General features: G+C 49.5%; 1 protein-coding gene and 1 pseudogene across 7 annotated transcripts in view; one reads left to right on the top strand and one right to left on the bottom strand.

Annotated features, from left to right (window-relative positions):
- WDR37 (WD repeat domain 37) overlaps positions 1-27,571 on the bottom strand; it is a 47,575-nt gene that overhangs the window by 17,068 nt on the left and 2,936 nt on the right. For 3 of the 7 annotated variants that reach the window (XM_011380918.2, XM_011380909.2, XM_011380911.2), the window contains exons 2-9: positions 17,779-17,956; positions 14,248-14,344; positions 11,819-11,914; positions 11,470-11,534; positions 9,634-9,769; positions 8,409-8,480; positions 7,046-7,090; positions 5,335-5,411 (exon numbers count right to left, since the gene is read on the bottom strand). In XM_011380918.2, coding sequence (XP_011379220.1) covers positions 5,335-5,411; positions 7,046-7,090; positions 8,409-8,480; positions 9,634-9,769; positions 11,470-11,534; positions 11,819-11,914; positions 14,248-14,344; positions 17,779-17,916 — 726 coding nt within the window. In that variant the 5' untranslated portion in view covers positions 17,917-17,956. The other 4 variants (XM_011380913.2, XM_011380914.2, XM_011380916.2 and 1 more) reach the window with 3 other exon arrangements.
- LOC111731964 lies at positions 19,224-19,342 on the top strand (annotated as a pseudogene).

The raw sequence follows: 27,571 nt of genomic DNA, 5'->3' as shown, positions 1-27,571 counted from the left end.
TTTATCTGTTCATTCAACAAATATCCATCAGGTGCTTGTACAGTGCCAGACCGAAGGCTGGGCACAGAGGACGAGAGGCAAAGTGACAAGTGCATATGAACAACACACAGCCAGGTGACGAGGGCACTGAAGCCGGGGCCTCAGGGAGCTTCCACGCCAGCGAGAAAAACCAACCACGCGCGTGCACACACGCACACTAGTACGGGAATATGTACCACAGGAATGCACGTACACTAGTATGAGCATATATGTTGTGTGTACACGCCAGTGTAGAAATGCATGCCACACGTACACACACATGGCATAGAAACATGGGTCGCATACAGACACTCAAAGCACAGGGACAGGTGTCACGTACACACACAGGTTCAGGCAGTAGTAAGTGCTAAGAAGCAAAGTAAAACGAGTGCTGACTAGTAATGGGGCTGCTCTTTTACTCAGAAGCGTCAGGCGAAGGGTCCGCTAAACTACTGCTCATCTCAGGATGCGAAGCAAGCGAGTACGACCCACAAAGACTCAGGAAACGGCGTTCCCGGCAGACGGGAGCGCGGGTGGAAGGCCCGAGAGGAAGCGTGGCTGCGGGGAGGAGGCTGCAGAGGTGGACTCAGAGATGTGACCGGTGCAGGGCGTATGAAACCTGGCAGAAAGGGAAAGGGCTTTGGATTTTGCTGTGCGCTGGAAAACCACCAGATGGTTCTGAGCAAGGAAGTGAAGTAGTCTGACTCATGCTTTAAAGATCCAGTGTTCTGTGTAAACATTCCACAGAGGAAACGAATGAAAGGGGGTGTCATGGGCTGAACTGTAGCCCCCAAAATCCACGTGTGTACCTCGGTATGTGACTGTACATGGAGAAGGAATTTTTAAAAAGATGATTACATTAAAACGGGGTCCTAGGCTGGGCCCTGATCCCATATGACTTGTGTCCTTATGAGGTCAGGACACAGAGGGACGGCCACATGAGGACAGAGGATGAGACAGCGTCCACACACTGAAAGAGGCCGCAGGAGGAACCGGCCTGCCTGCACCTGGGACCCCATCCAGCCTACAGCATGTGAGACGAGGCCCAGGTGACACATAAGCCCCGTCTGCGGAGCTGTCCCGGCCACCTGAGGGCACTGATGCAGGAGCCTGCCGGAGGTGACCCCAGGGAACAGGTAGAAGGGGCCTGGGCAGGGCGGCGGTGCAGGAGACAGGAGGCTGCGCGAGGACCTCTTGAAGCAGCTTCCAGACATGCCGATGTCCAGAGGGGTCTGAGAGAAACCGCAGGTGACTTACCAGGTGGAGGATCAAGGCGTTTCCAGAGACAAGGGACCAAGCGAGAGCAGACTATGGGCACAGCCAGAGCCCAGTTTTGGACACATTAGTTCTGTGGTGTCTGTAAGACTTTGTCTTCGGTGTCTACAAAGCCTAGAGCTAACGGGCCAGGGACAGCAAGTGAACCCTGGGGACAGCAGCAAGGGGCGGCCCTGGAGGCGCCGGGTCTGGATCAGTGGGAGGCTGCGGAGGGAGGAAAGTGACCAGACGCGGGAGAGAGCCGCGTTCAGGTGGAGGGCAGGGAGGTGGCCCGCACACAGGAGGGGCTCAAGTGTCAGAGACCGGGGCATCTCTGGGCAGAGGAGGTGACCCAACCAACGAGACTCGAGAGCAAAAAGAGAACAAGAGAAACACACGAGACGTGGGGTGTGGTGGGAAGAAGACTGAGGAGCAAGTGTCTGCTGGGTGGGGGGACGCTGACGGGAGGGGCCCGACAGGGGAAGCAGTGAGGTGACAAGTCTGCGGTCTATGTGGGACACCAGTGTGGCACGGCTCCACGAGGGCTGCAGGACAGATGGCTCTGTGGGTGAGGGTGGCTGCACTGCACATCTGTGGCGGCCAGGGGCCACAAAGGAAGCAAGCAAAAGGGAGAGTGAGGAAGTCGCTAGGCATGGCGGTCGCCACCTGGGGAAGTGCAGGGCAGTGTCCCAGCCCAGCGTGGCCCGGTGAGGCCAGCCATAGGGCACTCAGTGCAGGGGAACAGGGGACAAGCCCACGTAGCCAGAGGTGGACGTGTGCAGGAGAGGAGGGCTCGGCCCGGGAGGAAGTCCACAGGAGTGCGCAGCTCTCTGCCTCCGGCAGCGCTACGTGCTGCGCCAGCGAGGCGGACTCGGGTGGGCGGTCTGTGACACTGAGTGGCACCTGCAGGATGCGTGGGGGCTGTGAGGGGACAAGTCTAGGAAGGAGGCCGAGCAGGGAGGGAGAAGGTGGCGAGCCCGGACAGCAAGCACATCGAGGGGCTGGAGCGGGGAGAGGATGCAAGCCAAGGCTGAGGGTCAGAGGGGCTCACTGAGGTGACAGCTGAGATGGTACGAAGACCATTCCTGATGTCACAGAGCAGAGACTGGACGTTAAGCACTTAGACCCGACAGGGAGACTAGTCGGGGGACTAGTCAGTGCCCTGGACGGTGACGGCGAGGGTTGAGAGACCCTTCCCCCTTGGCGTGAGGACAGGACAAGCGTGTTCCTGTGGAGTCACCCTGCTCAAGGGGAACCGATCCCTGCCTGGGGAACCAGGTGATCGGACCCAACAGGAGAAACATACAGTCACTGGACATTCCTGATGGGGACCCCAGAGCGTGGAGTCTCCTTGAGGTGACACTGGCCCCTGGCCCCTTCACGGCCCCACAGATGCACTGAGGAGCCTCCTGCACCTTGACTGTCCCCTGGGCAGATGCAGAAGAGGCACGAGATGGGGACACTCGGTAGAGACCTCAGGGGGAGAGAAAGGTAACTGGGAATTACTCGGGAATCGGAATAAGGCAGGCTTCACGGGTTAGGTAGAGGTAGAGACGGGGGGGGAGGGGTGAAAAGGGTACATGTCAGAGCCCACACTTCCCGCCAGCTCTGCTGTCACAGCCTGGCCTGCAGCGTAAGCCTGACGGGCTCCTCACAGACTATCGTGACATAAGGAGTGACGCATGGGTCAAGGAGCAACTTCCACAGGGCGGCTGGGAGGTCTGCGGTGAGTCGTGGGCACAGGCAGTGCAGACCCCAAGGAATGGCACAGGAAGGGCGAGAACACAGAGGAGCAGGCTGGAGGCCCCACGAGAGAGCCCTAGTCACAGGAGCCACAGGAAAGGTCGAATAGAGTCGGCATTTGCGGATTTCCTTCCGCCAGACCACATGAGGAATGAAAAGACATTTAAAATGCAAATATAGTTATGTTAAAGAATGACTGTAAGATTGAGAGGTGAGAACTGTTTGTGATTTTGCCACAGACTTACAGACAATACGGCTAACTACAGTCATTTCTCACTGCCAGAGACGTTTGAACAGAACATCAGAGAACTGCCAATCGGTACCAAGGCCCTAAGCGCCGGCCGCCCGCAGGCCGCGATCCCCTGTGTCACGGCACGCTCATGGAGGAAGGCCACTGGGAGCCGCACATAACTCGCCCACTCCAATTTTCACTTGCAAATGGAGAAGATTAACCCCACAAAGTTAGTCACTCAGTATCAGACAACTAGGTGACACAGTGGTCTACCAGGAAACCCACCACTGTTGACACTCCACCATCCGAGCATTTCCGCATCAGCAAGGCAGGTGCCGAGTAACACTCGCGGGTCCAAACGAGGAGGAGAAGACATCTGTCTGCAGGAAGAGCGGGGCCTGAGCGATGGGAGTCCACCTCGGAGCCCGGGACAGCTGCCAAGTGGCCCAGCAGGCGCTCAGGACACAGCGGCCCCAACACAGAGCCTCAAGTCCACGGGGCGGCAACTGCAGAGGGGCTGACGGAGCCGTCCCCGGAGGCAGGGCCACAGGGAAGCCCCCGGGCGGAGCATGAGCCACAAACGGGGATGCGGGCTCAGCGCCCCGGCGGCCCCCAAACCCAGAGGCCGCAGATACAAGCCCGAAAATCCCAGAGTCCAATGCAGCAAAATCACAAAAGGGAAAAGAAAGTCTTCTTGACATTCTACGCAAACCGCCAGGGCTTTTAAAAGGAAGTGCTGTACGTAGTTTTCTCCTCTGACAAAATTGGTATTTTCTTATTTGCGGGAAGAACACACAATGTTAACTTACTTCTGACCTTTCTGAGCGCTGACCGCCACCCTCACCTCTGCCTGTCCTCCATCAGTGCCCAGCATTCGCTTCCTGAGTGAGCAGCTAAAGCATGGCACATGAGGAATAGTTTGGTAATTCCACAAGGAAAAACTGTTAAAATAAAGGACATGATCGCTCAACTGAAAATGAGCTGTTGAGACCTCCTAACTAAAAAAGAAATCTCATTCTTCTGGAATCCATTACTTAACCTATCTGCAAACAGAACAACGTCTAAAATGTCAAAAAAGAAAAAGGAAAGAACTATACAGAGACGCCAACATCAAAACTTGAGGGTTACTATTCCCACCGACTATTCCAGCCAAACGTGACTCGAAACCACTTGTGCGTGCCTGGCGGCAGGCTGAGCTCTCTGCCTGGCGTGCCACGTCCTTGCTGCAGCTGCACAGGAAGAGTGGAACCACGTGTGAGAACAAGCCTGCGGAAAGCTGCCCCACAAGGGAAACTAGAAAATCTCTTCACCCCAGAAGACACTGACGATCTGCGTGATCACACACACAGGGCCGGGCTGAAGTGGCACAACTGTACGCAGCAGGATGAGACAGTCGCTGAAGGACTTGGGGTTGACATCCATCGATTCATTCTTCCTCTCATCACCAAACTCCTCTGTCACTTACAGTGAAACTGCCTGCACAGAAGCGGTGCCACACGTGCCACTGGCCTGCACGGTCTCCTGTGTGGCAGTGGGCCAGCTGTCTGAAAGCTAACGCGTGAAATGTTAAGAAATGAAATGTAACCCTGAATTTGGAAGAGTTAACAGCAAGTGTTTAAGACTGTGAGGAGGACGGTGAAAGCAAGCTCGGCCACGCGTAAAGATGCCACCTTGGTCTGCTCGGGCCGCCAGCACAGAGCACCAGGACTGGGCACCAAGGTCGGGGTGACGGATGTGGTTTCTGGGAAGCAGTCTCTTGCTGGCAAGCGGACAGCCGCCTTCTCACTGTGTGCTCACACGGCCCCGCAGGGGAGTGCGGGGGGAACACACATCCCTCTGCTGTCCCCTCTTGTGAGGACGCTAAGCCTACAGGACGGGGCCCACCCTATGACCTTCTTTAACTTCAACTTCTTTCTAGAGACCCCATCTCCAAATACAGCCACACGGGGAATGACGGCTCAACCTATGAATTTGGGGGTACACAAACATCCAATGCACGAGACAGTATAAGGTTACCCTAAGATTCGCCAACACCCAGACCCACCCACAGCCCAGGCACGGTGCAGGGGAGGGCGTGCGCCGCTTACACTGGTGTCGGCCACCGGCTGGGGCGTCGGCAGTTGAACCGCGTATCTCCAAACGTGAGCAGTCTGATCTCCAGAAGCTGAAGAAAGAAATTGGGGGAAAATTACCCAAAGTGCACACTGTGCGTAAAATGTGCTTTTTGCGAGGCTCTGAGCATCATCAGACATGTAACTTAGTGATCACTAGCGAGGTGAATGTCGTTCACTCAGGCAGCTATTTCTGCGACCGTACAATGTTGCTACTGAGAACAGAGTAAACGTGCTCAATCAGGATAATTACGTATAAAAACGTTCCCCCTTCATTTGAGGGTAGAAAGCTGCGAAGAGTCAGAGAAAACTTACAAGTAGTAAGCTTCATTCTCCACCTGCCAAATCTCAGTAAACTGAACCCGAGTACACCCCGCACCCCGCAGCTATCACAGGTGCTTCGGGAAAGTGAAAGGTGCACAAGAGCACGAACCCCCGACTCGACGTGGCGGCCCTCGTGACTGCCAGGCACAGAGAGCCCTGAGACCTTTCACCAGCCAAGGCTGCCAGCGAAGCCGGACCCACCGCCTCAAGGCCGCAGCAGCCGCGTGCAGACAGGGGAGCCTCTCTCGGCGTCCGTGACTGGACCGCCTGCCCTGCCACGCTCTCCCCAACCAGGGCCGTGCCCGGGCCCCCCTCGCACCTTCGCTCCAGCGCGGCCGCGTCCCCCATGCCGGCCCCTGCCGGCTCCTCTCTGAGCTGTCCCTCCAGTCCAGCCCCTCCTTCCCAACCTCTGGCTGTCGCTCGGCTCCCTCCATCCTCCCTCTTCTCCATCACACGACAAAGGGCCGATCTGACAAGCCTGAAATCCCTCACCCACTTCGCCCCCTCGCTTCCTCAGGTGGCGGCCGGCTCTGCCCTCCCCACCTCACTCCACTCACAGGTCAAGGCAGCAACGACGACTACTCTGGCCCTTACCCAGGGTCAGCAAGCTGTGCCCGCGGGCCAATGCAGGCAGCTGCCCGTCCTGGAAATAACGTTTACTACTGCAGCCACGTCCCCTCCCTGTGAGCGTCCTGCTTTCGCACTGACAGAGAGCCGAGTAGTTGCGGTACATACCGCGTGGCCCCGAAGACGGAAACACTTATTTCTGGTCCTTCCCAGACAAAGCCTGCTGACCTCTGGCCCCTCCAACACTGTCCTTCAAGGTTACTGTCACTGTCCCTAAAAACACCAAAAGGGTCTACAGCTGTTGGACATTTTACAGGCAAACGCCTCAGTACGATAACTACATAAAACACGAACCCCAAGCTGCCGCAGCTCAGAGCCACCGAGAAAGGGACAGGGACGCAGGCTCTGCAAGGCCGTGACTCGGGACGACTATTTTCTCTTTCCTGGATTTCGGGCGCACACAGGGTCAGGGACTCGGCAGGGATGACAGGGCCTCAGGGAACTGAGTCACAGCCGGCTGCGAACCGTCACGCGCAAGCGGCAGGTACGCGGCAGCGACAGCAGGCATCGGCTCTGGGCTCCCGGAAAGGCAGCTCACGTCACTCACACTCCGTCAAGAAAGGGCTACTCAGTGTGCTTCCTCTCGCTCATCTCCTACGTAATTCACAAAACGTCTGCTAATAACGGTCCGACTTTAGCCCAGGCGGGGAGAGTCCAGAGGCTACTGACAGAAGAGACCGGCACGGCTGCTCTGAGGCCACCAACACTGCTCAGGAAAGAAGAGAAAGCAACGTACCAGTGAGAGCCAACTGCTCCGACGGATGGAATTTTATAGAATTTACTGCAAAATAAAAATATTACACAAACAGGATTAAAATAAAACATCATCGATATTTATTTTAGCTACGTGTTACAAAGCTAAATGGAAAAACTGAGTAGTGACTGTTCAATGTTAGATTTTCCCATTCAGTTAGACTATGAATAAACGAGTGAGTTCAAGAGAACAGACGCAACAGACGTACCAGATTTCAGCTACCAAAGTGCTCAAGTACAGGACCCATGAAAAAAATATAGTAATCTGTGTCTTTTCGTACATAGCTAAGTCATCTGAGTTGATAATAATCTTCAGAGTAAGGGTCACTGTACTGCCCGCCCAGGTAGCCCCATGCCCACGCCCTCCTCCCAGCTCTCAGAAACCCCATCTGTCCTGTCACACCCACACCTCAATGGGGACACGGGGCTGTATGCAGCACGGAAGGAACGTTCACCAGACTGTGACCAGTGAGACGTAGCTGTGCCACTCGAATTCCACTTCCGAGGGAGCTGAAAATGCTAGAGGAGTCTGTGTGAGCGCTCCCACTGGACCCCAGGCCACTGGGGAAGAGCTGGGGAAACAGGAACGAAGCGTAACCGCCACCGCACTCCCCACAGCCCCCAGGCTCCAGAATACCTGTGCTGGAGGGGGCGGGGCAGCTGGGAACAAGGGTGGAGCACACACTTGGAGGTGTGGGGGTCCGCTCACGCTGAATCCCGGGGCCCCCCTTGGAGACACACACCTCACAGAGCGAGCATGCACGAGCGTCCTGGGCCCATGGGCAGCTACGCAGACGCTCAGGGTACGTCGTCCCCCTGACCTTGGCAGAAGACAGGCTCGCTTCCCTGACAGGTCGGCAGGTGGGCACTACTAGCTCCAGAAGCAGAAGGCAGACACCACCTCCAAGTTTGTCCACAAGAGTTCGGGGCAGGGGGAACTGCGAAGGGAGGGGCCGGGGGCTGCCTGACAGGGCGACTGGAGGTGCTGCCTTCCAGTGGAAGGGGCCGCAGGGGCACTGGAGAAGAGTGACCGAAACCAGGCCACAGCACCGGGACACACGGGGTCCACGAGGGGGCGGCCCAGAACACGTGCGTGGCTGTTGATGGATAACGCACGCACTTCAGTTCCCAACTAGCTCCACATGCCTCTTGTGCGACACAACACAAAACGCAGACGGCTTTGGCCCGGCGTCGCTCAGGGTGCTGGGCTGTCCCTCCAGGAGCCCACACCTGACAGCATGGCGGCTGTTGGTCCATCCATCCACCCGTCCGTGACAATGCCCCGCTGTCCTGAAATGGCTCAGCGCACCTCCCGACTGGCGACCCGGTGACGTCAGGGTGCTCACCTGACCCCACGTGGCCCGTGTACTTGACGAGGCACCTCCCTGTCTCGATGCTCCAGAGTAAAGCTGTGTGATCTGCAAAGTGGAACAGACAAGGACACATCGGTTTTTTTCATAAAAGAAAAAGACAAACATTCTAAAAACAATAAAAACAATAAGTAACGTTACTGCTACTATCTCTTGCAACTGATTATACTACTCTGTAATTCAATTGATCAAAGAAAACGTTTCCAAGGAGATGGGAGAAGTTGGTGACTTGCCTGAGGTCGTTTAGGGGCAAGTGGAAAACCAGGGCCCCGAGTTCCTAGCTCACTGCTACACTGACCGCGCCATGCTGGAGACTAAAATATAGAGGTCATTTACATCCTGGGGTCATCTCTTTAGTGAAATGTTCAAACTTTTCAGAACATCATGCAACATTCAAATGCAAACAGCATTCGAATCCAGTTATATGTTATTTGAGATCATAAATATTCCTTTGGACCCTCTCTAGTATGGGCGTAACAAAAACGTAAAAGGTAAGCTTTACAGAAAGCGCTGAAAAACAAATACCAGCCACCCAAATGAGATTTCAGAGACATCAGAAAAGGACCTTTCGCTCTCCTTTATTAGTTCGCACTCCCACAAAAACAATCTGGGGAGCTCATGCAGGAAGAGAATTTTAACCAGAGAAAAAACCTTTATCATTCTAACTAGTTTTACATTTTCTTTCTCCATTCAAAAAGGCAGAATCTAGTGAGCACCTTGTCACAGCTGGGAAAATCATCTTCAACGAGTAAGAAGCCTTTTAAATGTCAGCAATTTTGATCTGACAGAGTACTAAGTTATGCACATCAGGCGGCTTTCAAAAAGCACCTTTTCTTTAGAGTGAGGAGGCGGGATCTCTCCAACGCCCGCAAACACAAGGTGGCAGCGGCCCCACTCCCCTAAATCCTAGGACAGCGGCCCCCTCAGAGATCACACGGCACGTCCCTCGGCCACACCAAACCAGTCGCTGCATTGAACAGCGACTCCTTAACACGGTCGGCAGCAACCACAGAGGCGGATGTGGCCCCAAGCACAGGCAGCGGAAGGCCAGCAGAGGTGTCAGAACGAAGCCCTAAGTGAAGGCTCAGTGACTGCTCAGCCACATGTCTGCTCCTAGGGTCGCTTGGCTACGGTCATCCTAGGGTGGAGGCCGGTCATCTGCACCAGCTGTCTCACACGGCAGGGCTAGCTTTGGGCTCACCAGCAGACGCGGTCCCCAGCACCACGGGCTGTGTCCTCGCCACACTGACATCCCAGATGCCATCCCTGTGGCCAATGTACTCCTTCACAAGCTGACACACAGCCCTCGACGTGGTGGTCTTGAAGCTGGAGACAATCTAAAGTTGCGACAGGAAAAAGTTTGTGAACAATTTTATGAGCAAATGTTTTTAAGTTAGAAAAGGTAAAACAGAAAGAGATGTCTTAAAATTCATAAAGCACTGAATAGAACATTAAAGGAACACACATAAGTGCAAATGGTGGACCTCGCCCAGCAGGGTGTCACAAAGCAGGAACAAAGTCCTCACGAAGGCCTGAGCACCAGCAGGGAGGAAGGGCCTGCTCAAGTGCCACAAATCACTCTTCCACAAACCCAAATCACCAGATAAAATTGCCAAATTCTTTAAAAAAGAGCTAGCAGGACATGAAAGTCAAAAGGTATACCCCAACCCTCCACTGACCACTGTCATTACTGGGAGACGTGTGTCTGTTCCGGGTAACAGACACGCCGACCGTGTGTCATCAGGAAGGAGGACCCAGGAGACAGCCCCATAACAGGCGAGGTCTGCCCAGCACTGCATCCCAAGCACGTGCCCGCACTGCACGAGGCGGCAGCCCTGGGACAGGGACAGAGCCTGGCAGGCAGCACAGTCCAATGGGACAGGCCCGAGAACCACACAGGCCACACGACGGTGAGCCATCATCTCGTCCGACACACAGCAGACGACTCTCCCTTTGCTTATAAGAAAAGTAGAAAGCGTGTGAGAAGACACTAATCAACCACGAAGAACTCTTCTGAGTTTCGCTTTTAAAGTGTCCTTGAATGTAAGAATGGCTTTCGGTTTTTAAGTAAATCAAGATAATATAGATTAATCAGGTCAGGCTAAAGCCGTAAAAACAAGTGAAAAAGAAAACCTGGTGGCACTCTACAGCGCTTTTAAACTCTGATTTGGCAGAGACCTGAAAATATACGTCATTCCCCTCTGGGCAGACACACGGCCATCGTGGCGGCGACGCAGCATGACCCTGGCACTCCCCACCCGCCAGACGCCGACAGAGCACGCGGGGAGGAGGCCCGCTCTCAGCAGCACTGGGAGGGCCGCGACTCGGCCGGCACACATGTGGGACTCAGCATGCCCTCAAACCCAGCGCCTCTTCCCGCTGCGAGCCCATACATATCACAGTAAGGCCAGGAGGGAAGTGAAGGTCTTCGGCTGCAGCACCTGCCCATGGGTGGCGTCCTGTCAGCTCTCCCTCCCAGAACACACGGCAGCACTGGCCACGAGACGTCTGGCATCGGGCCATTTCTCCCAGTCTCAGAGGTCGCCTATTTTTGTTATTTTTCTTTAAAATGGGTACACACAGCGTGCACAACGCTATAAGGACCATTATAGCGTGCACAACGCTATAAGGACCATTAGTCATATGCTTCCCGTAAATTCAAATGAACTTCTAGTATACAAAATAACTGGGCTTTAAATACTTCTAACACATTTTTTAAAGCAAGTATTATCGTGCACGTCCTTACCTCTGCCCCAATCTTATTTTTTACTACTCGTGGTAAGGGTTAACTCTAAAGAATCCTTTCCTCCTCTACTTCAGAAATGATCAGAAAGGTTTGGCATTCTAAGACCTCATGCTATACACTGAGGCCTCTTAAGAAATCTATGATATTCCTTTTAAAAAGTATATCTCCCTAAATGCCAGAAGTTTATCTTTTTCCATCACACATTTCTAATTAAAGAATGTGCAGCTTCAAGGGCATCTGTGCGCACCTGCGGCACCATGTGACCGGCCAGCAGCCGGGTGCCCTGCATACCTTGCTGGTGGAGGCCTTGTAGGTGGTCTTCAGCTTCTGAGAAAGCTGGCTGGTGCTGTGACTGGCTGCCGAGACAGAGAACACGGTCAGCATGGTCAGATGACTGAGGAGCCGGGACTTTGACAGCGGGAGGGACGCCAGATGCAAATGCAAGCATCTCACACAGGGAGACAGTGCCACTGGCAGGGGGCGCCAGGCCGTGCGGCCCCTGGCTCTCCCGTGTACACCCGCGCCTGAGCCATGGATTCGGTCGCGTCATGAAAGCCCGTGCATCGAGTCCGGCGCCGCACCTCCAGCTCCTCCCCCCATCCCGGCTCCTCCCCGTGTAACCCGCCGGCAAGCCCCTCACCTTTGGTTTTGAGCTGGCCCTTGCTCAGCTCTGCCCCATCGACCGCTTGTCCTTCAGCAGCTAAACGCTCATTTAGAGTCTCGATTTCTCTACGCACTGGGGAGAGAAACGTTTTTTTCAAAAAGGTAAAATGTGTACTTTTTATGTTTAAACATATTCACCGCTTCCCAAACTTGCTGTTATATGTTGGCGTTGTCTAAACAAAGACACGAACAACATTCTAATAAATGAGATCGCAGTTTACAGGGTTCTCAAAAAACTTAAGCCATCTCCAGAACCAGAAACCACGACACTCCCCCTGCACGAGAAGACGTGACACCACTGGGCTCTCCATGAGCACGCAGGGGCTTCGGCGCACCTCGTCTCCTTTGTGCTTCAGTCTGCAGATGCAAACACATGACCCTGACCCTGTCCAAAACCCAATGTGAAAGTTACAATCTGGCTGAGAACACTGAAATAAAGCAAAAAACCATAAAACAGAAAATAAGAAAACCTAACTATTGCTGCATGGCACCACAGAGGCCAGGTGAGGATTAGGTATTAGAGAAATTTAAAATGCAAGGAAAGTTATGGAGAAGGAACAGTTGTAGCGATGCATGGGGACAGGAGAGAAGAATGAAGAGAAAGGCCACCAGCTAGAGAAGAGAACGAGCAGACACAGGGGAAGCGGACACGGCTGTGCTTTGGACGGGTGCTGTCATCCCACTGTGGCCCTACCCCGCAGGGACGAGGCAAGAGTCTGGCTGGGGGAAAGGTCTTGCCCAAGGACGCGAGCTACCGCAGTCACGCAGCTGGACCCCGCCTGGCCACAAACACAGCCAGCATTAGTGCCACATAGACACGGGCAGCGGCTCTGCTCAGGCTGCAGTGAGGCCAGGGTCTGGGTAAAAGCACAGCTGAGGTCAGTTAGGGAAGTCCGGGGGCGAAGGCTGTGAGCACATCCGTTCTGAGCAACTCCGACGCTATCGCATAGGCAGCAGGAAGCCGCTGAACCTCCAACATCCGGTCATCTGCAACCTTACAGTTTTTCTTAAACAAATTGCATGAGTTCATAAAACCCAAAGCCTTGTGTCACAGTGGGAACTCAACAATATTTCAGTCCTTCAGAGAACCCTTAAAATCAGACAAAGTACCTTTTTATTCTATAAAAGTGAGAATAATTTCTTCCTCTGTTAATTTTAAGGTAAACTCATAAGGAAAATCCAATATCGAAACATTAAATTTTCTAATAATGAAGTTTAAATGATAGAGGATTATATTCTCTTCGCTACTGATTCAACCACACCGCTTAGTTCTACAGTGAAAATACTTTAATCGTGCAAATGCTGTTTATTAGTACTCAATTTTTGGAATCAACTCATAAGGCATGAAGGACCTGATTACAGTTAAAATTTTATAAACATAAACCCCGTAAAATAGCAAAGCTTTACAGTAACAGAGTGGTGGGGGTTCAGGACACGTCCACCTCCCGACACACCACAGCACCGCACGGAAGCGTGTGGCCTGAAGCCGACAGAGCGACAACCAGGAGTAGATTCAGTTTATAAAAATAATCACCAGAAGAACTAATGACAAAAAACACAGAAAATATGAGTAGGATGGGTCGACAGGCACAAGTAAGAGTAGATATCTTTTCTGTTTATACAACTTGAGTCTTTAACCAAATGAACACATTGCTTCAAAAAGGAAATTAAAAAAAATAGCAATCTGCCAGCTAATTAAACCTTTTCACCTTTAATAAGTCAAACAAGTAATACATACAGTTGTAATACAGTTGAAAAAATTCTCAAAATATGGTATATTTTAAAGAGAAATGTGAATTAATGTTTTTCAATTTACGGTAGAGTTTGCCTAGGAAAAGTTACAGGATGCATTTATTTTTTATAAAATCATAATTCAGATCAGCAGGTGTGGTCAGTAGAACACTACTGCTCCAAAGATAACCCATGAACGTGACCTCGTGGCAAAGGGAGCCTGCAGGTGTGACTACAGTGAAGAACAGTGCACAGGGAGACCCTTGCATGACCCAGGTGGCCCACCCCTCCCCCACATCCTTAAGAGGCGGTCGGAGATGCAGCAGGAGGACCCCATCGCACGGACACTTTGCAGGACAAAGGAGAAGGGCTTCGAGCCAAGTCTCTGGCCTGGGAAGGCCCGCAGGAAGATGGAGATCCCTATCCTCGCTGCGGGGCAGTGGGGTCTGCCGCGACCCAGACAAGCTGGGGAAGAGCCCCTCAGCCTCCAGGAGGAGTGCAGCTCCGCCCACACCCAGTTTTGGTCTACAGAGCTGCCAGGTAACCGGGTTTTTCTTAGCCACTAAGCTGATTGTAGCTGAAAAGAAACTGGATGCAGTGGTGAATGTCTACCTACAAATTTGACTCTCAAAGATTTCTAAGTTCTAAAAGTGTATTAAGACAGGAGATACTTACATTCTAAGTTTTCGATATAAAGGTTTTCAAATTCTCTTTCTATTTGACCAAACAGTTCCAGAAGTGTACTGCGAACTGAGGAAGGCAGTTTAGAATCCTGTAAGAAAAGGAAGGTTTTGTTTAAGAAGAATGAATGAGAAAGTCTACTACCAAGCACCAACACTGTTTCCAAACTGAGTTATCTTTAACATGAAGCTCATCTTATATCTTTACGTTTTATTTCTTATACATAAAATGCTGAAAGAACTTAAACTTACAAATGTCTGTAGATGAAACTAAAATCAAACTATACAAATGGTTACCCAGGGTAGCACGAGATTCAAGAACAAGCATTTCTTAAAAATAACTAAATTTTTCTTCTTACAAGGGAGAAAATAAGCCTACCTTTTCAAAAAGTTCCAAATTTGTAGTTCTCATAAACAAAATTATATTAAGTAACCTTTAAGTTCTATCATACGGTATCAAATCAATTTTACTAAGTTACATACTAATAGGTTTGCCTTACAGAGTCCTCATGTCCATTGCGCTTTGAGCAAAATAAACTAAATGTTGGTAATTCCACTTAACACCTAAAAGATGGTCGTGAAGCAGAATGAAAACCCGGCCTGTGAGAGCAAACGTGTGTCGGGTAAATGCGAACAGCAGGCAAATGCAGGCCCCAGGGCCGCCCGCGCAGCTCCAGGCCCTGCTCGAGCCTCACGGGGAGTCAGTGGGAAGACGCAGCGCCTCAGCTGGACTTTAGGGCTCACACGAGTGGGCAGCGTCCTACGCACCAACTGTGATCGCAAGCATTTGCTTTCCAGATGCTGCTGATAACGGAGACTGATACAGTCTACACTCCAACGTCCCGAAGACATGGCCTAGACAGTATTTTCTGTGTGACCGCCCCCAGCACTTGAGTATTTTCAAACAAAACTGTTATCAAAGGCTTCTAAAACAATGTTTCAATACCTAACTGCTGTCAGGGTAATTTTCTAAGTGACTTTTCAAATTTATATGCAGCACAAACTTCTTGATGTTAAATGAGTCTCAAATAAAAAGAGATACAATGTTTAGTAAATCTTTCTCGGTAACATCTTAGATTGTAGACAAAACGATCTCTAGTGATATAAGCATTTTAGCTGTGTGGTCTGAAGTAACCACCTAAGTAAATTTTACGAGCTACTTAAAAACGTACGTGAAGCCGCTGGTTTACACACTGAAACTGGCAGAAGGGGTTAGTGCAGCCTCTCTCAACATCCCTCTCAAATGCCAATAAAAAACAGGAAAAAAAATAAAACCTTAAAATAACAGAGAGAAGGAAACTAAACCGTCACGCTCCTGCTGATAGCCCTTCCTGACAGCCCTCCCGGGGTCTCTCGCCTTCCCAGACCCTGAACGGAGGCCTAAAATTCTGGTGTCACCTCAGGAAGCTCAGCAGAAAAGCTGCGACCAGCAGAGCTTTCGGGAGGATCTGCACTTGCGCAGGGGGCCAAGCGCCTGGCGGCAGGACAGGGGCTGTGCGCACGCGGCCCCAGCAGCCCCGGGCTTCGCCCTGCCCCAACTCCTTCCACGATGAGCCTAAGGGGCAGCTGTCCTCCCACGGGACCCGCCCCCAACAGCTGCGGGGCAGCACTGTCACTTGGTCCAGCACTCAGCTCACACCCACCGGTGACCGCGTCCCTGCCCTCTCAGAGCCCTGGACACCCACCATGCCCGCTGCCTGCACCCCACACCATCGCTACGCCCTGCGGAAGCACGCAGAGCGCCGTGCAGCAGCCCTGCCGGACACCAGTGTCCAAGGCAGGTGCGCGCCGCCCAGGAGCGCGGGCGACACCGGGCGGGGCTGCACGGCCCCAGGGTTCTGAGCGACCTTCACAAGGGTTGCCCTGATGCAGCGGCCTCTGTGCTACATCACAATGGAGGCTGGGCACCCGGAAGGCCCGGGGAGAACACGTGCACCCACGTGGGGTTCACACTGCAGGACGCCAGCCAAGGCTGGGCAGCTTTCACGGCTGGACTGCATGGAAACCCAAAAACGCCTCTTGGACTGTTCACCCACACTGTCCACCACGCAGCCAGGGGCCACGCGTGCCTGTTTAATCGTAACTAACTTTTTAAATCTCAGTCCCACGAGCTCCATGGGGCTTGTGGCTCCCGTATGTGATGGTGCAGATGGAGAACATTCCAGCATCGCGGAGGTTCCACCGCACGCTCCCGGTTCAAATGCTCACTTTGCTAAGTGTGACGGGCTGATCTGTGGGCCTCACACTCACATGTGGACGTCCTGGCACCCAGCACCCCGGAATGGGACAGTGCGGGAGCCTCAGTGACTAAGGCAGACGGGGTCGGCGGGGTGTCCCTATGGGAAGAGATGAAGATACAGACACGCAGCGGGACGACCGTTCCAGGACCCCGGGGCGGAGGTGGCCGTCTGTACCCCAAGGACAGCGGCCTCTGGAGGAGCCAGCCTGCCCACACCCGACCTCCCACTTTCTGCCTTCAGGACGGGGGGAGTGTAAAGACCTGTGGTTGGAGTCCCCCCAGTCTGGGGTGCTCTGTTACGGCCACTGAGCTCACTCACACACTAAGTATGTCAAAGCCATTTTGGGGGCTCCTTAAAGTCTATGCTTTTATTTCCAATACTAAGTTAAAACATCCTTTTTTTTAGACAGCAGAACCAGCTGTTCATTTCCTTATCCATTCAAAACATACTAACAGGGTCCCAATGAACCCTCACTGTGTGCCAGCAACTGCGCTAGGATCCGCGCACACTGCCCCCAGGAGCTACGACCCGGAGGGCGGGGCCCCGCACGGCTCTGCCAAGGCCGACGCCCTTCCCGCCCACTGCTCCGAGTTCGACCCCTCCGAGTTTGGCCATACTGTCCTGGAGCCTCGGGGCTAATGAATCAGCTCCAGTCATGAAGGAATGGGCATACGTCTGGATGCACTTACATTTCTATACGTACTGATACAAATGTACATCAGATATGTCTATAATTTATTTTATTATAACATCCTTTTATTTAGGCTTCATACTATTCTTTAAAAATGCTAACGCATTTTCATCATAATGAAGGAAGTAGAAAAACTTATCTTTATCAATTATCAATAAAATTAGCTCGACTACTCAAAGGAAACATCAAATTACCGGAAAGGCCTACTGTGATACGCAGCAGATGACACACTCACTACAGCAGACACTGGGTGAAGTCCAGAAAAGTGACTGAGAGATCTGACTGCAGAAACTCTCCAGGGAACAGGTGACCATGAAAGGCCACTCCGATTCTCCTTAAGACGATGGGGCAACCAAGCTGCACAGCTGCTCTGCCCACACCAAGTGGGAGAACTGCCCCAGTCCCAGCCACACGTTTACCAGCCAGTGCTGTAAACGCCTCGACCTGGGAACTGAACCCTGCCGCTGTGCAGGCTGCTGCGCTCGACAGCTTCATGGGGGGAGCTCTGTTTTCCTACCCGCACTCTCTCTACTCTGGAGACCTGTGCATTCCAGCCACTTCCGGAAGGTCACAAACGCACGCAGCGCCAACTTACCTGTCCTTCTAGCATCTCTCGTGGCAGGCCCGGCCTCTCCTGCTCCGAGCTGTTAGTTCTGCGTATGGAAAGGCTGTGAGATTTGCGTTTCTGTTTGGCTTGGCGAGCAGCTGAACAACTCCCGCTTTCTGTGGGCATTACTTCTCCAAGGTGATATCCTGGTCACTCCTGCAATAAGCTAGACAAAAGCAGGGACAACAAGCACTTCATTTCTGATTATAGCAAACTGAAATGAAGGAAAAACAGCAGACAAGACAATGACTACTTTTCATTCCTAACTTCCTTCCTCTGGTTAGCATTTACTATGTAATTTAGAATGTGACAAGTTTTAAGGCAGAAACCACAGCCTTTGTTAAAGAGGTAATTTTTTATCAAATTTCACTAACATGTTTTAAAAATCAAATCGCAAAGAGCGTGAAATACAAAACAACTCTCCCTTAACCCACTTTTCCCAGGCGAACCACCTAACTGCAGGTCCCAGACCGTGCATTCTAGAGAAATGCGATGCAAGCCACACACATCGATTTTCTAGTAGTCCCATTAAAAAGGTAAAAACAGGTGAAATTACTCTTCATCATTTATTTAACACAATATGTCTAAAATAACACTTCCGTCAATGCAAAACATACTCATGGGACGTCTCGGTGCGGACGCTTCCATCCAGCGTCGGCGTGTGTTTCGTGTTCACAGAGCATCTCAACCGGAAGCGGCCGCACCCAAGGGCCCGCGTGTGGTCAGGGCTGCCACGGGACAGCAGACCCGCACTGACTCGCTCTGGACATTCCCTACGCACTTCCTGCTGTTATCCATTCCTCCCGCCAACATGATCACATCACTGTTGACATCGTCTTAAGTAACACACGCGACACTGTCCTCCAACGGCAGTCTCACGTTTTAGACGGTTTTTGCTCTGATGCCTCTTCCCAATAAATCTGTTAGTTCACAGCTTAATATATTTAGCTCCCTTCTTTGACCAGACAGTATCTTTTCACCCTCTCCATCCCCCGCCCACTCCATAGGAATGGCCGCAAGTGTCCCACTTGTTCTTGAGCTCTCCCCGACAGCCACCCATCTCCAACTTGTGTTGTCACGAGAATGCTGCGTGAACGCGGGCACAGAGCGAGTGCCCTTCTGAGACTGTGAGCCTGATGCCGAGCCCCACCGACCGCTGCCCGGGCAGCTCCTCCTCCCACGCTAGGGACGCACCGACGCGTTTAACCACTCACCTACTGCAAGAGTCTGGTTCTTTCCAGATTTTTACCATTAAAAGCAAAGCTCCTACGAACACTAATACATAGTTTTTGTATAAATATGTTTCTTTCTTTTGGATGAACGCCCAAGGGTGCCTTTGTTGGGGCACAGGGTAAATGCATGTGTAGTTTTAAAAAGCCTTTATTGAGATATAATTCAAATAAATGGATTCATACAACGTATGGCCTGGTCTAATCTATGGCCATGCCGCCCTGAATATGCCGGATCTCGTCTGACCTCAGAAGCTAAGCAGGGTCGGGTCTGGTTAGCACTTGGATGGGAGACCACCTAGGAAGACCAGGTGCTGTAGGTGTTAAAAATTTTTTTAAAAAATAAAAATATATGGCCTGTTCTTCTGTGACCGGCTTTTTCCACTCAGCATGTTTTCAAGGCTCATCCAGGTCGCAGCATGTATCGGCAACATACTCCTTTTCATTGCCACACACACCCTATTTCTCCATTGGTCAGCCGACGGAACTGTCGTTTCCATTTTCAGGTTATCACGCGTGACACCACTCTGAACATTAGTGTGCAAGCTTTTGTGTGCCTTTGTTTTCGTTTCTTGCGTACATACCTAGGAATGGAATTGCTGGGTCATAAAGTAACTACGTTTAACTGCAGTGAGTTTAAGAAACCGAATTATTTTCCAAAGTGGCTCTCATGTTCCCATCGGCAACACGTGAGATTCTGTCCTTCACACCCTCACCAGCATTGGGTATCACCACTATTTTTAATTTCGGCTGTCCTGATAGGTGTGCGACAGCCTGTCTTAATGGTCTTAATTTGCACTGCCCAGGTGGCTAGTGAAAGTGAACATCTTTTCATGGGCTCATCTGCCATCCTTATATCTTCTTCATTAAAATGCCTCTTTGTGTCTCCCGACCCCTTTGCTAATAGGATTGAGGTTTTTACTGTTGAGATTTGAGGTTTCTTTCTACGTTCTTCATGAGTTATGTCAGATAGGTGGATTATAAATAGCTGCTCCCAGTCTACCACTTGTCTTTTCACCCTAACATGGTTTTTCACAAAGTAAATCTTTAATTTTGATGAAATCCGATTGATCGCTTTTCTTCTATGAATCATACTTCTAATTAGGCAAGTCTAAGAAATTTTCATCAATCTTAAATCCTAAAAATTTTCTCTTATATTTTCTTCTTAAGTTTTTCTTTTAAAAATATTATTATTTTATTAAATCTATTGGGGTGACACTGGTTAACTCTGGGTAGTGAACACACACTACAATACCCTTAAAATTTTCCTTTTGTAGGTTACATTTACATTTCAGCTATTTTGGGTCAATATTTACAAGGTGTGAAGTTTAGATCAAGGTTTTGGGTTTTGTTTTTTGCTGATGATATCCAATTACTCCAGCACCCTATGCTGAAGACTATCTATTCTATGCTGAATTGAGAAAGTTTGGCATCTTGGTCAAAAACCGACTGGCTATCCTTACCTGGGATTATTTCTCGGCCCTCTATTCTGCATCCATCCCTCTGCCGATAACACGTGGTCTTGAAATCGGTTAGCGATCCCAGAGCTGCTCAGCTATTCCAGTTCCTTTGCCTTATAAATTTAGAACCACTTCCACAGCTACAAAAACCTCGATGGGATTTGGATGGGGGCTGTGTTCAATCCGTTCACACTGGAGAGAACTGGGATCTCTATTATGATACACCTACCAGTCCACAAATACCGTAAATCTGTTTATTTACATTGTCTTTGATGACTTTCCTCAGTTTTGTAGTTTTCCCTATAAAAGTCCTACATGTTTTCTCAAATTTATCCTGGTTTGTATTTTTATTTTTTGAGCCATTTTAAACATATATTTCCACTTCTACATGTTAATTGCTAATAAAAAAAAAAAAAGCTTGTGCATCAAGCTTGTATCCTACAGCCTTGCTGAACTCATTAGTTCTAGATTTTTTGTGGGTTCTATGGCATTTTCTATGTAGGCTATCATGTCATCTAAAAACAGGACAGTTTTATTTCCTCCTTTCTGATCCGTATGCCTTTAGTACTTCCTTTTCTTCTTATTGATCTGGCTAGAAATTCCAGTACTATGTTCAATTAGAATGGTGACAACAAACGTCGTTGCTTTGTTCTGACCTCAAGGTAAAAATACTGTCTTTCGCCATTAAGTATGGTGGCAGCTGTAGGTTTCTGCAAACATTGTTTATCAAGTGGAGAAAATTCCCCTCTACTGCTCATTTTCTGAGTGGTTCAGGAATGACTGTTGAACTGTGTCTTATTTTTGTCTGTATCCCTTCATATGATTGTGTGGCTTTTCCTTTTAGCCCGCTAACAGGTCAATTACACTGATATCATGTAATATATAATATATAACATATGACTACATATATGTAATCACATCAGTTGATCTACTGAATAAAACACACCTGATCGCGGTGCATAATTCATTCCGCTTGTTCTCTCATTCTGTTTCCGTTTCTTTTTTTCTACCTTCTTCTGGGTTACCTGAACGTTTCTTAGGATTTCATTTTGATTTATCTATAATATAGTTCAAGTATCTCTCTTATGTACGACTTTTTTAGGAGCTGCTCTAGGTGTTAATTATATTTTCACAACCTATCAGTCTACTGATTATCAGCATTTTACCAGCTCGTGGTGAAATGCAAAAACCTCACCCTTCTCTATGTCCCTCTGCCCTCCCCCACTTCTCACGAAATCATCTTAATGCTTCCTCCACGTGCATAGGGAACCTCATATCATGCACAGAAGGGACGTCTACTGAATGTCCAGTGTTTGCTCTTTCCACTGTTAGCTCTTCCTTCCTGGAGCTCCCGCATCCCTTACATCATTTCCTGTCTCGAGAACTTCCTCTATTGTTTCAGGGTAGGCCTGCTGGAGACATAGCATGTGAAGGATGTTTTCCCTTGACACAGAATTCTGAGTGGACAGTTTTCCTTCAGCATTTAAAAAATGTGCCACTTCCCTCCGCCCTCCGTGGTTTCTGATGAGAAATCCACTGTCATTCAAATTGCTCTTCTACTGAAGGTAAAGTGACGTTTCCCTCGCATTTTCTGTCTTTAGTCTTCAGAAGTCTGACTGTGATGTGTCTTAGCACAGATTTCTTTCAGGTTACCCTGTGTGGCTTTCACTAAGCTTCTTGAATTTATAGGTTTATCCCTTGCCAAACTGAGCAAATTTTCAGCCAGTAGTTCCTCAAACACATTTTCAGGCCTACTTTCATCTCTTTTCTTTCTTCTCTTTTCTGGGATTCCAGTGACAAGAATGACAGGTCTTTTGTGAAAGTCTCCCAGGTCCCTGAGGTTGTTTATTTTTTTCCAGTCTATTTCTGTTGTTCAGACTGGGCAACTTCCGCAGTTCCATCTTCAAGTTCACTGACGCTTTCCTCTGTCCTCTCCACTCTGCTGTCCGCAACCCACTGGGATTTTTATTCCATTTACTGTATTTTTCAGCTCGGAAACTTCCATTTGTGTCTTTATATCCTGTATTTCCACCGAGATTTTCTATTTTCAATTTAAGTATTAGTAATTACTCATATCTTTAAACTGATGGTTGCTTTACAACCTTTGTCAAACATTTATTCAACGTCTGCGTCACCTCTGACTTGCGGTCAGCTGTCTTCTCGTTCGCAGGTTCAGATTTTCCTAGTCCTTCACGTGATGCGATTTTCAGCTGAAGCCTCGATACTGGCGGTATTATGTTATCAGACTTGGAATCTGACTTAAGTGCTCTGTTCAGCTCACCTCTGCTGACGCTGTACCCGCAGGCAAAGGGTGGTGCTACCTCGTTCCTACCAGGAGGGCGAGGAAGGTGGGGGTGGAGTCAGGGCTCCCCACTCCGCCTCCGCTGACCCAGAAGGCGTAAGAGTGCAGCCTCTCCCTTGTCCTACTCACATCGCCCTGGTTGGACCCGGGGTTCCACGTGATGGCACCGTACGTGGCTCCGTTACCACCAGGTGGTGGTGAAATGCCTGATTCTCTACTCGGTCTCCTCTGAAGCCACCAACGCAAGAAGAGGGATGGGTGGACCCTGCTACCACGCAGCAGAGATGAGACTCCCAGCCCCCGCCCGGCCTTCTCTAACACCACCGGCAGCGAGTCACCTCCATATAGCTTGTCATGGGGAGAAGTCTAGAGTCCCCAACCGGCCTTTGACAACAAAGATGAGGTGGGGGCCTCAGTGTCTTCTGAGGGTGTTCTGTCTGGTGGGCTGTCACTTTCTTCAACTTCCAGCCAGAAAGCAGGTTTTTCTTGGGCCTTTTGGTCCAAGCCCTTTGGTGGTGTTGGGTTGCTGGCTTCTCCAGGCCCGGTCTGAAAGGCAAAAAGAAGACCCAGGGAACTCAGCCCTCTGCCATGTCTCGGCTCCCAATATCCCCAGTCAGTCCACTCTCTTCTCAGCACCTTCCAGTTCCACATTTGTTTTGCACACAGTGTCCAGTGTTCCTGGCCGTACTTAGGGGAAGGAAGAGGAAAAGTACACCTGCTCCATCTTTCCATCAGTACAAAGCCAGAGATCACCTTGTGCGCCTCAAACTGGATGTGTGCCTTGTTTGAAAACGGAAATAAGGAAGTCTTGCTTTACAGCACACTGACGAACTTCCGGGTTGGTGAACACGTGAGGATTCAGAAGAGGGTGTGCTCGGAGAGCATGGGTGCTCCACGCCCCAGCCCCATGCCTGGCCGTTCCTCAGTTACATCTTTCTACAATAAACCGGTGACCTTGTAACTACACACACACACACACACACACACACACACACACACACACACACACACACGTACTCTAAAAACATTCGTATTGGTCAATTAATTCTGTATGTTTAGGTTTAAAATTTGAAATCCATTAATTTATTAAAATTGGCATTTTTCTGTAGCATTACATAGGCTTAGTTCAACTATCAAACCTAAAGACAGAATACTTCACACAGGAATAAGATAATAAAATTCTTAATTCTCTAAAATTCTTTTTTCTTTTAATCTTCGATTTCTATCACTTTTTTGGCCATTCTATTTGTCAAAGCCTGTAACGAGGCTAATCCAGAGTCAAGTGGAGGGATGGGTGGAGAATAAGAAAGAATTTGTGGCAATCTTTAATCCATCACACCTTACTTCACTTGCTAATATTCTGGCTATTCACTGAATACATTCTGCTTCCCTAAAAGCTATCAGTGAATGGAACTATACAGTTTTGTCACTTCCAATACTTAGTGGAAGAAATGTACATAAATAAGCCAGTTAAGTTAAAAGGCCCAGTCCAATGATATCCATAGAAGAGCAGTGGTTAAGAACACGATTTATAGTCACACAACCTTAAAAGTCAGCCTTCCCCGCTCTTCAAAGGATTGGCTCTTCTCCATCGTAAGCCTGGGCGTAAATGCTACCTCCTCGAAAAGGCTGGTCCCCTGACCACTGCCAGTCATAGCCTCTCATGTTGTACCTGGATCCCACTGTGCTTCCCTCACTCCACGAATGTTTCCCCAGCACCCCGTCGACACGGTGAGGAGTGGGACGTGGTGGTGGGGGTTCACTGCCGTAGTTGTAGGGCCCACCCACCATGCTTCCTGACATGAGTACACCCTCTAATAGATGAATGTGCAAGTGAATGAATAGACGCACCTGTGACTGTAGCTGTGGCACCTTGGTCAAGTCGCCTTCCTAAAGCTTAGCTGTGTCATCTTTAAAGCACTTATTTCATCAAGGCATTCATCAACTAGCTGTCAAGGTCGTGGATGGGCAAGGTACTGGGACTATAGTAGTGAGTAAAGCACACTTGGTCCCTACCTTCAGGTTGCTTAGAGTTGGGTTTTAAGACAGATATTAAACACGTAATCTCCTGACTTATTACAGAAATTGTAAATTACAATGAATACTATGAGATATACACAGATTATGAAGAAACTAGATATTAGCTAGAGTTAGGAAGGTCATTGTGAGAAACTGGGAATTAAATTGAGGCTGAAGAATCGCAGAGTTAACCACGTAGAAAATAGGGGGAGGGGTCCCTGTTCCTCCGCTAAGAGCAGGATGTGCAGATGCAACACAAAATAAAACTGACGGTCCCTAAATTACATATAAACACTCTTTACTGAAAAATAACAAAACAAATCTTTTAATAAAATTTAGTTCTGAAAAATCTGAGCTACAGAAATTAAGAGATGGTCGAAATAAAGGCATAAACCAAAACTCACAATGGCAGAATCTGTAACTGGTAGAATTTTATATAGAAAACAAAGGTTATATTGATATGGAGTTGACAAATTTGAATACAACAAATTTATCCCGTTAAACAATTCACATGAACCCACTAAAAAGTATTTCACTCGCTTTTAATAAAAACATTTAGAAACTACTTAACTATGTCATATATAAAAATTGGCCTAGAAATCAAACTGACTTAATGAAATCTTCTCCAGAAATTATATCCTTCACGAAAACATAGGAAGGTAGCTATAATGCTCTTTCCCAGTGACTACACGTGTGAATCACTTCATGAAGCATCTCAGTTGCCAAAATTGTTAATGAGATTTACCATACTTAACTTGCAGTTTATAGGGTATGTTTCATAAAGAAATAAAACCATCAAAAACCTGTGAAAGCTATCCTGATAGGGCTTCGGAGAATAAAGGGGACTCTACCTTCAGACATTCAAATCAAGCAAATAGGACAGTAAAGGACTTCTCTGTCCTCTCGAGAACTTCACTAGCAGAAGCATCTGCTGAGTGTCAACTGGGACGTCAACGCGCTCCCGCCCCCCCTCCGCAGAGTCCACAAGCCGGTCATACCAGTGCAAGGCCCGCGACAGCCACCTCCCTTTCACCTCACCCCACGGCTGCTTCTCTCTTCACATCACGCCTCTGGCTTTTCCGGCCACTGTGTCTGCAGTAGGGGATCGGAAGTCGTCTTCGCAACTGATTTCAAAAACCCTCACCTTCTGCCGTCTCCCGGGCCTTTGAGCCCTCGCGTGAAGCGCGTGGTGTGCTGGGCTCTGCTGCCTTTATCACTTCACAACGGTCCCTACACTGGCGATCTCTGCCCAGCGATCGACTTCCGACCAAACACCCCGTGCAAACTATTACGTCTTCAAATCTGGAAAAGGTTTTGGTCCCCTCAAAACCTGGCATCAGATGGAGGTGTTTCATACTGACTGACCGAACCTTGTTGGAGCTTCCTAAACTCTGAAGTCCAGTCTCAGAGATGGGTTCATAAGGCCTAGGCTGTTGCCGAGTTACTAACGCTAAAAGAGTAACTGGCTAATTCAAGTTCGGCCTCAGCTACAGTTCACCATTCTTCCGAAACTACAATCTGCAGGCTCCTTCAGTTCTACCCTCTTTTAAATGTTCTTTTCTCTTTTTCTGCCGCTTCATTTGTCAGAACTGTTTCCCCCACAACTTGTTAAAACTATATTCTTGTAAAAAGAAAAATATTTGTATTCTTGTCTCTCCACTCCCATCCGCCACCTTCTCCCAGCAGGCGGCACTGGTCCCAGCACCACTTCCTACCTTTCACACCAGATGATGCCTGGCCCGGGAACTGAAGTATCTATTCCCGCCCCCAGACCACAGGTCAGTGTCAGCATAAATCCTATTTAAACTTTAGATAACGAGTTTAGGGGTTTTTCACGTGGACATCCTGGGAAGAAGGGCAAGGGAGCTGCAGGTGTCCGTAAAGGACAATTTAAATGATGCGGCATAGGACCCGAGCTAGGGGAGAAGCAGTCAGAGAGGACTGAGGGAGAGGCCCGAGGCGGAAGAACGACATAGCGCGGCCGGCACGAGGGGCCTCAAACGAGTCGGTGAAAACAGTCTCTGATGCTCACAACACCCCTCTGAGGCATTTCCGAATATTTAACAGGCTACACTTTAGTAAATCGATCTTAGACCTGTAAGGACAAAGAAAACTTCTTCACTCTAAAAATCAGCCACTTTAACCACTCACTATGTACTGTTTCACCTGCATAAACACTAAAACAGAAGCCTGAAATTCTGAAAGATGATTACTTTCCTTCAAAACAGTCATACTAACCCAATACTACACAGGACGCGTCACCTCGTTAAACAAGTTTATGCAAGTAAAATGTCCTACTCGATTTTTAAAAACATTAGTTTTCAATAAAGTGTAGTCCTCTCCACAAATCCAACCTCCCCAACCTATCATTCAAATAGATGGATTTCATACAAATTCATCTGCACAAGTCGCTGGCCCGGGTACACACTGCCACATGAGACAAAACATTACTCGGGATTTTTAAACATTTTCCTTCTAGCAAGAAAAAAACTTGCTTAAGTAGTCAATTTCATCCGTTTTAATCATATGCAAAACAACAGTTAAAGGATATAATTTGCATGTGGCATTTAAAAATAGATAAGTTGACTGAATTTCCACAAGAAGCTCAGCGAACAGTTAGGTGAGTCCCTGTGGGGGGTGCGGGGAGGGAACGCTAAGCTCAACAGCTGAGCAGCATCAACCCAGAGGCGGCCTGAGAAATCTGCCATCAGTCTTAACCTGCTTAAAATGAAGGCACGGAACACCTGCTCATGGATTCTGTGAATGACCCT

This window comes from Pteropus vampyrus, unplaced genomic scaffold (assembly GCF_000151845.1).
Source record: "Pteropus vampyrus isolate Shadow unplaced genomic scaffold, Pvam_2.0 Scaffold415, whole genome shotgun sequence".
Taxonomy (NCBI): Eukaryota; Metazoa; Chordata; class Mammalia; order Chiroptera; family Pteropodidae; genus Pteropus; species Pteropus vampyrus.
The sequence above is the reverse complement of the archived record's forward strand: the minus strand, read 5'-3'. Positions and strand labels throughout refer to the sequence as shown.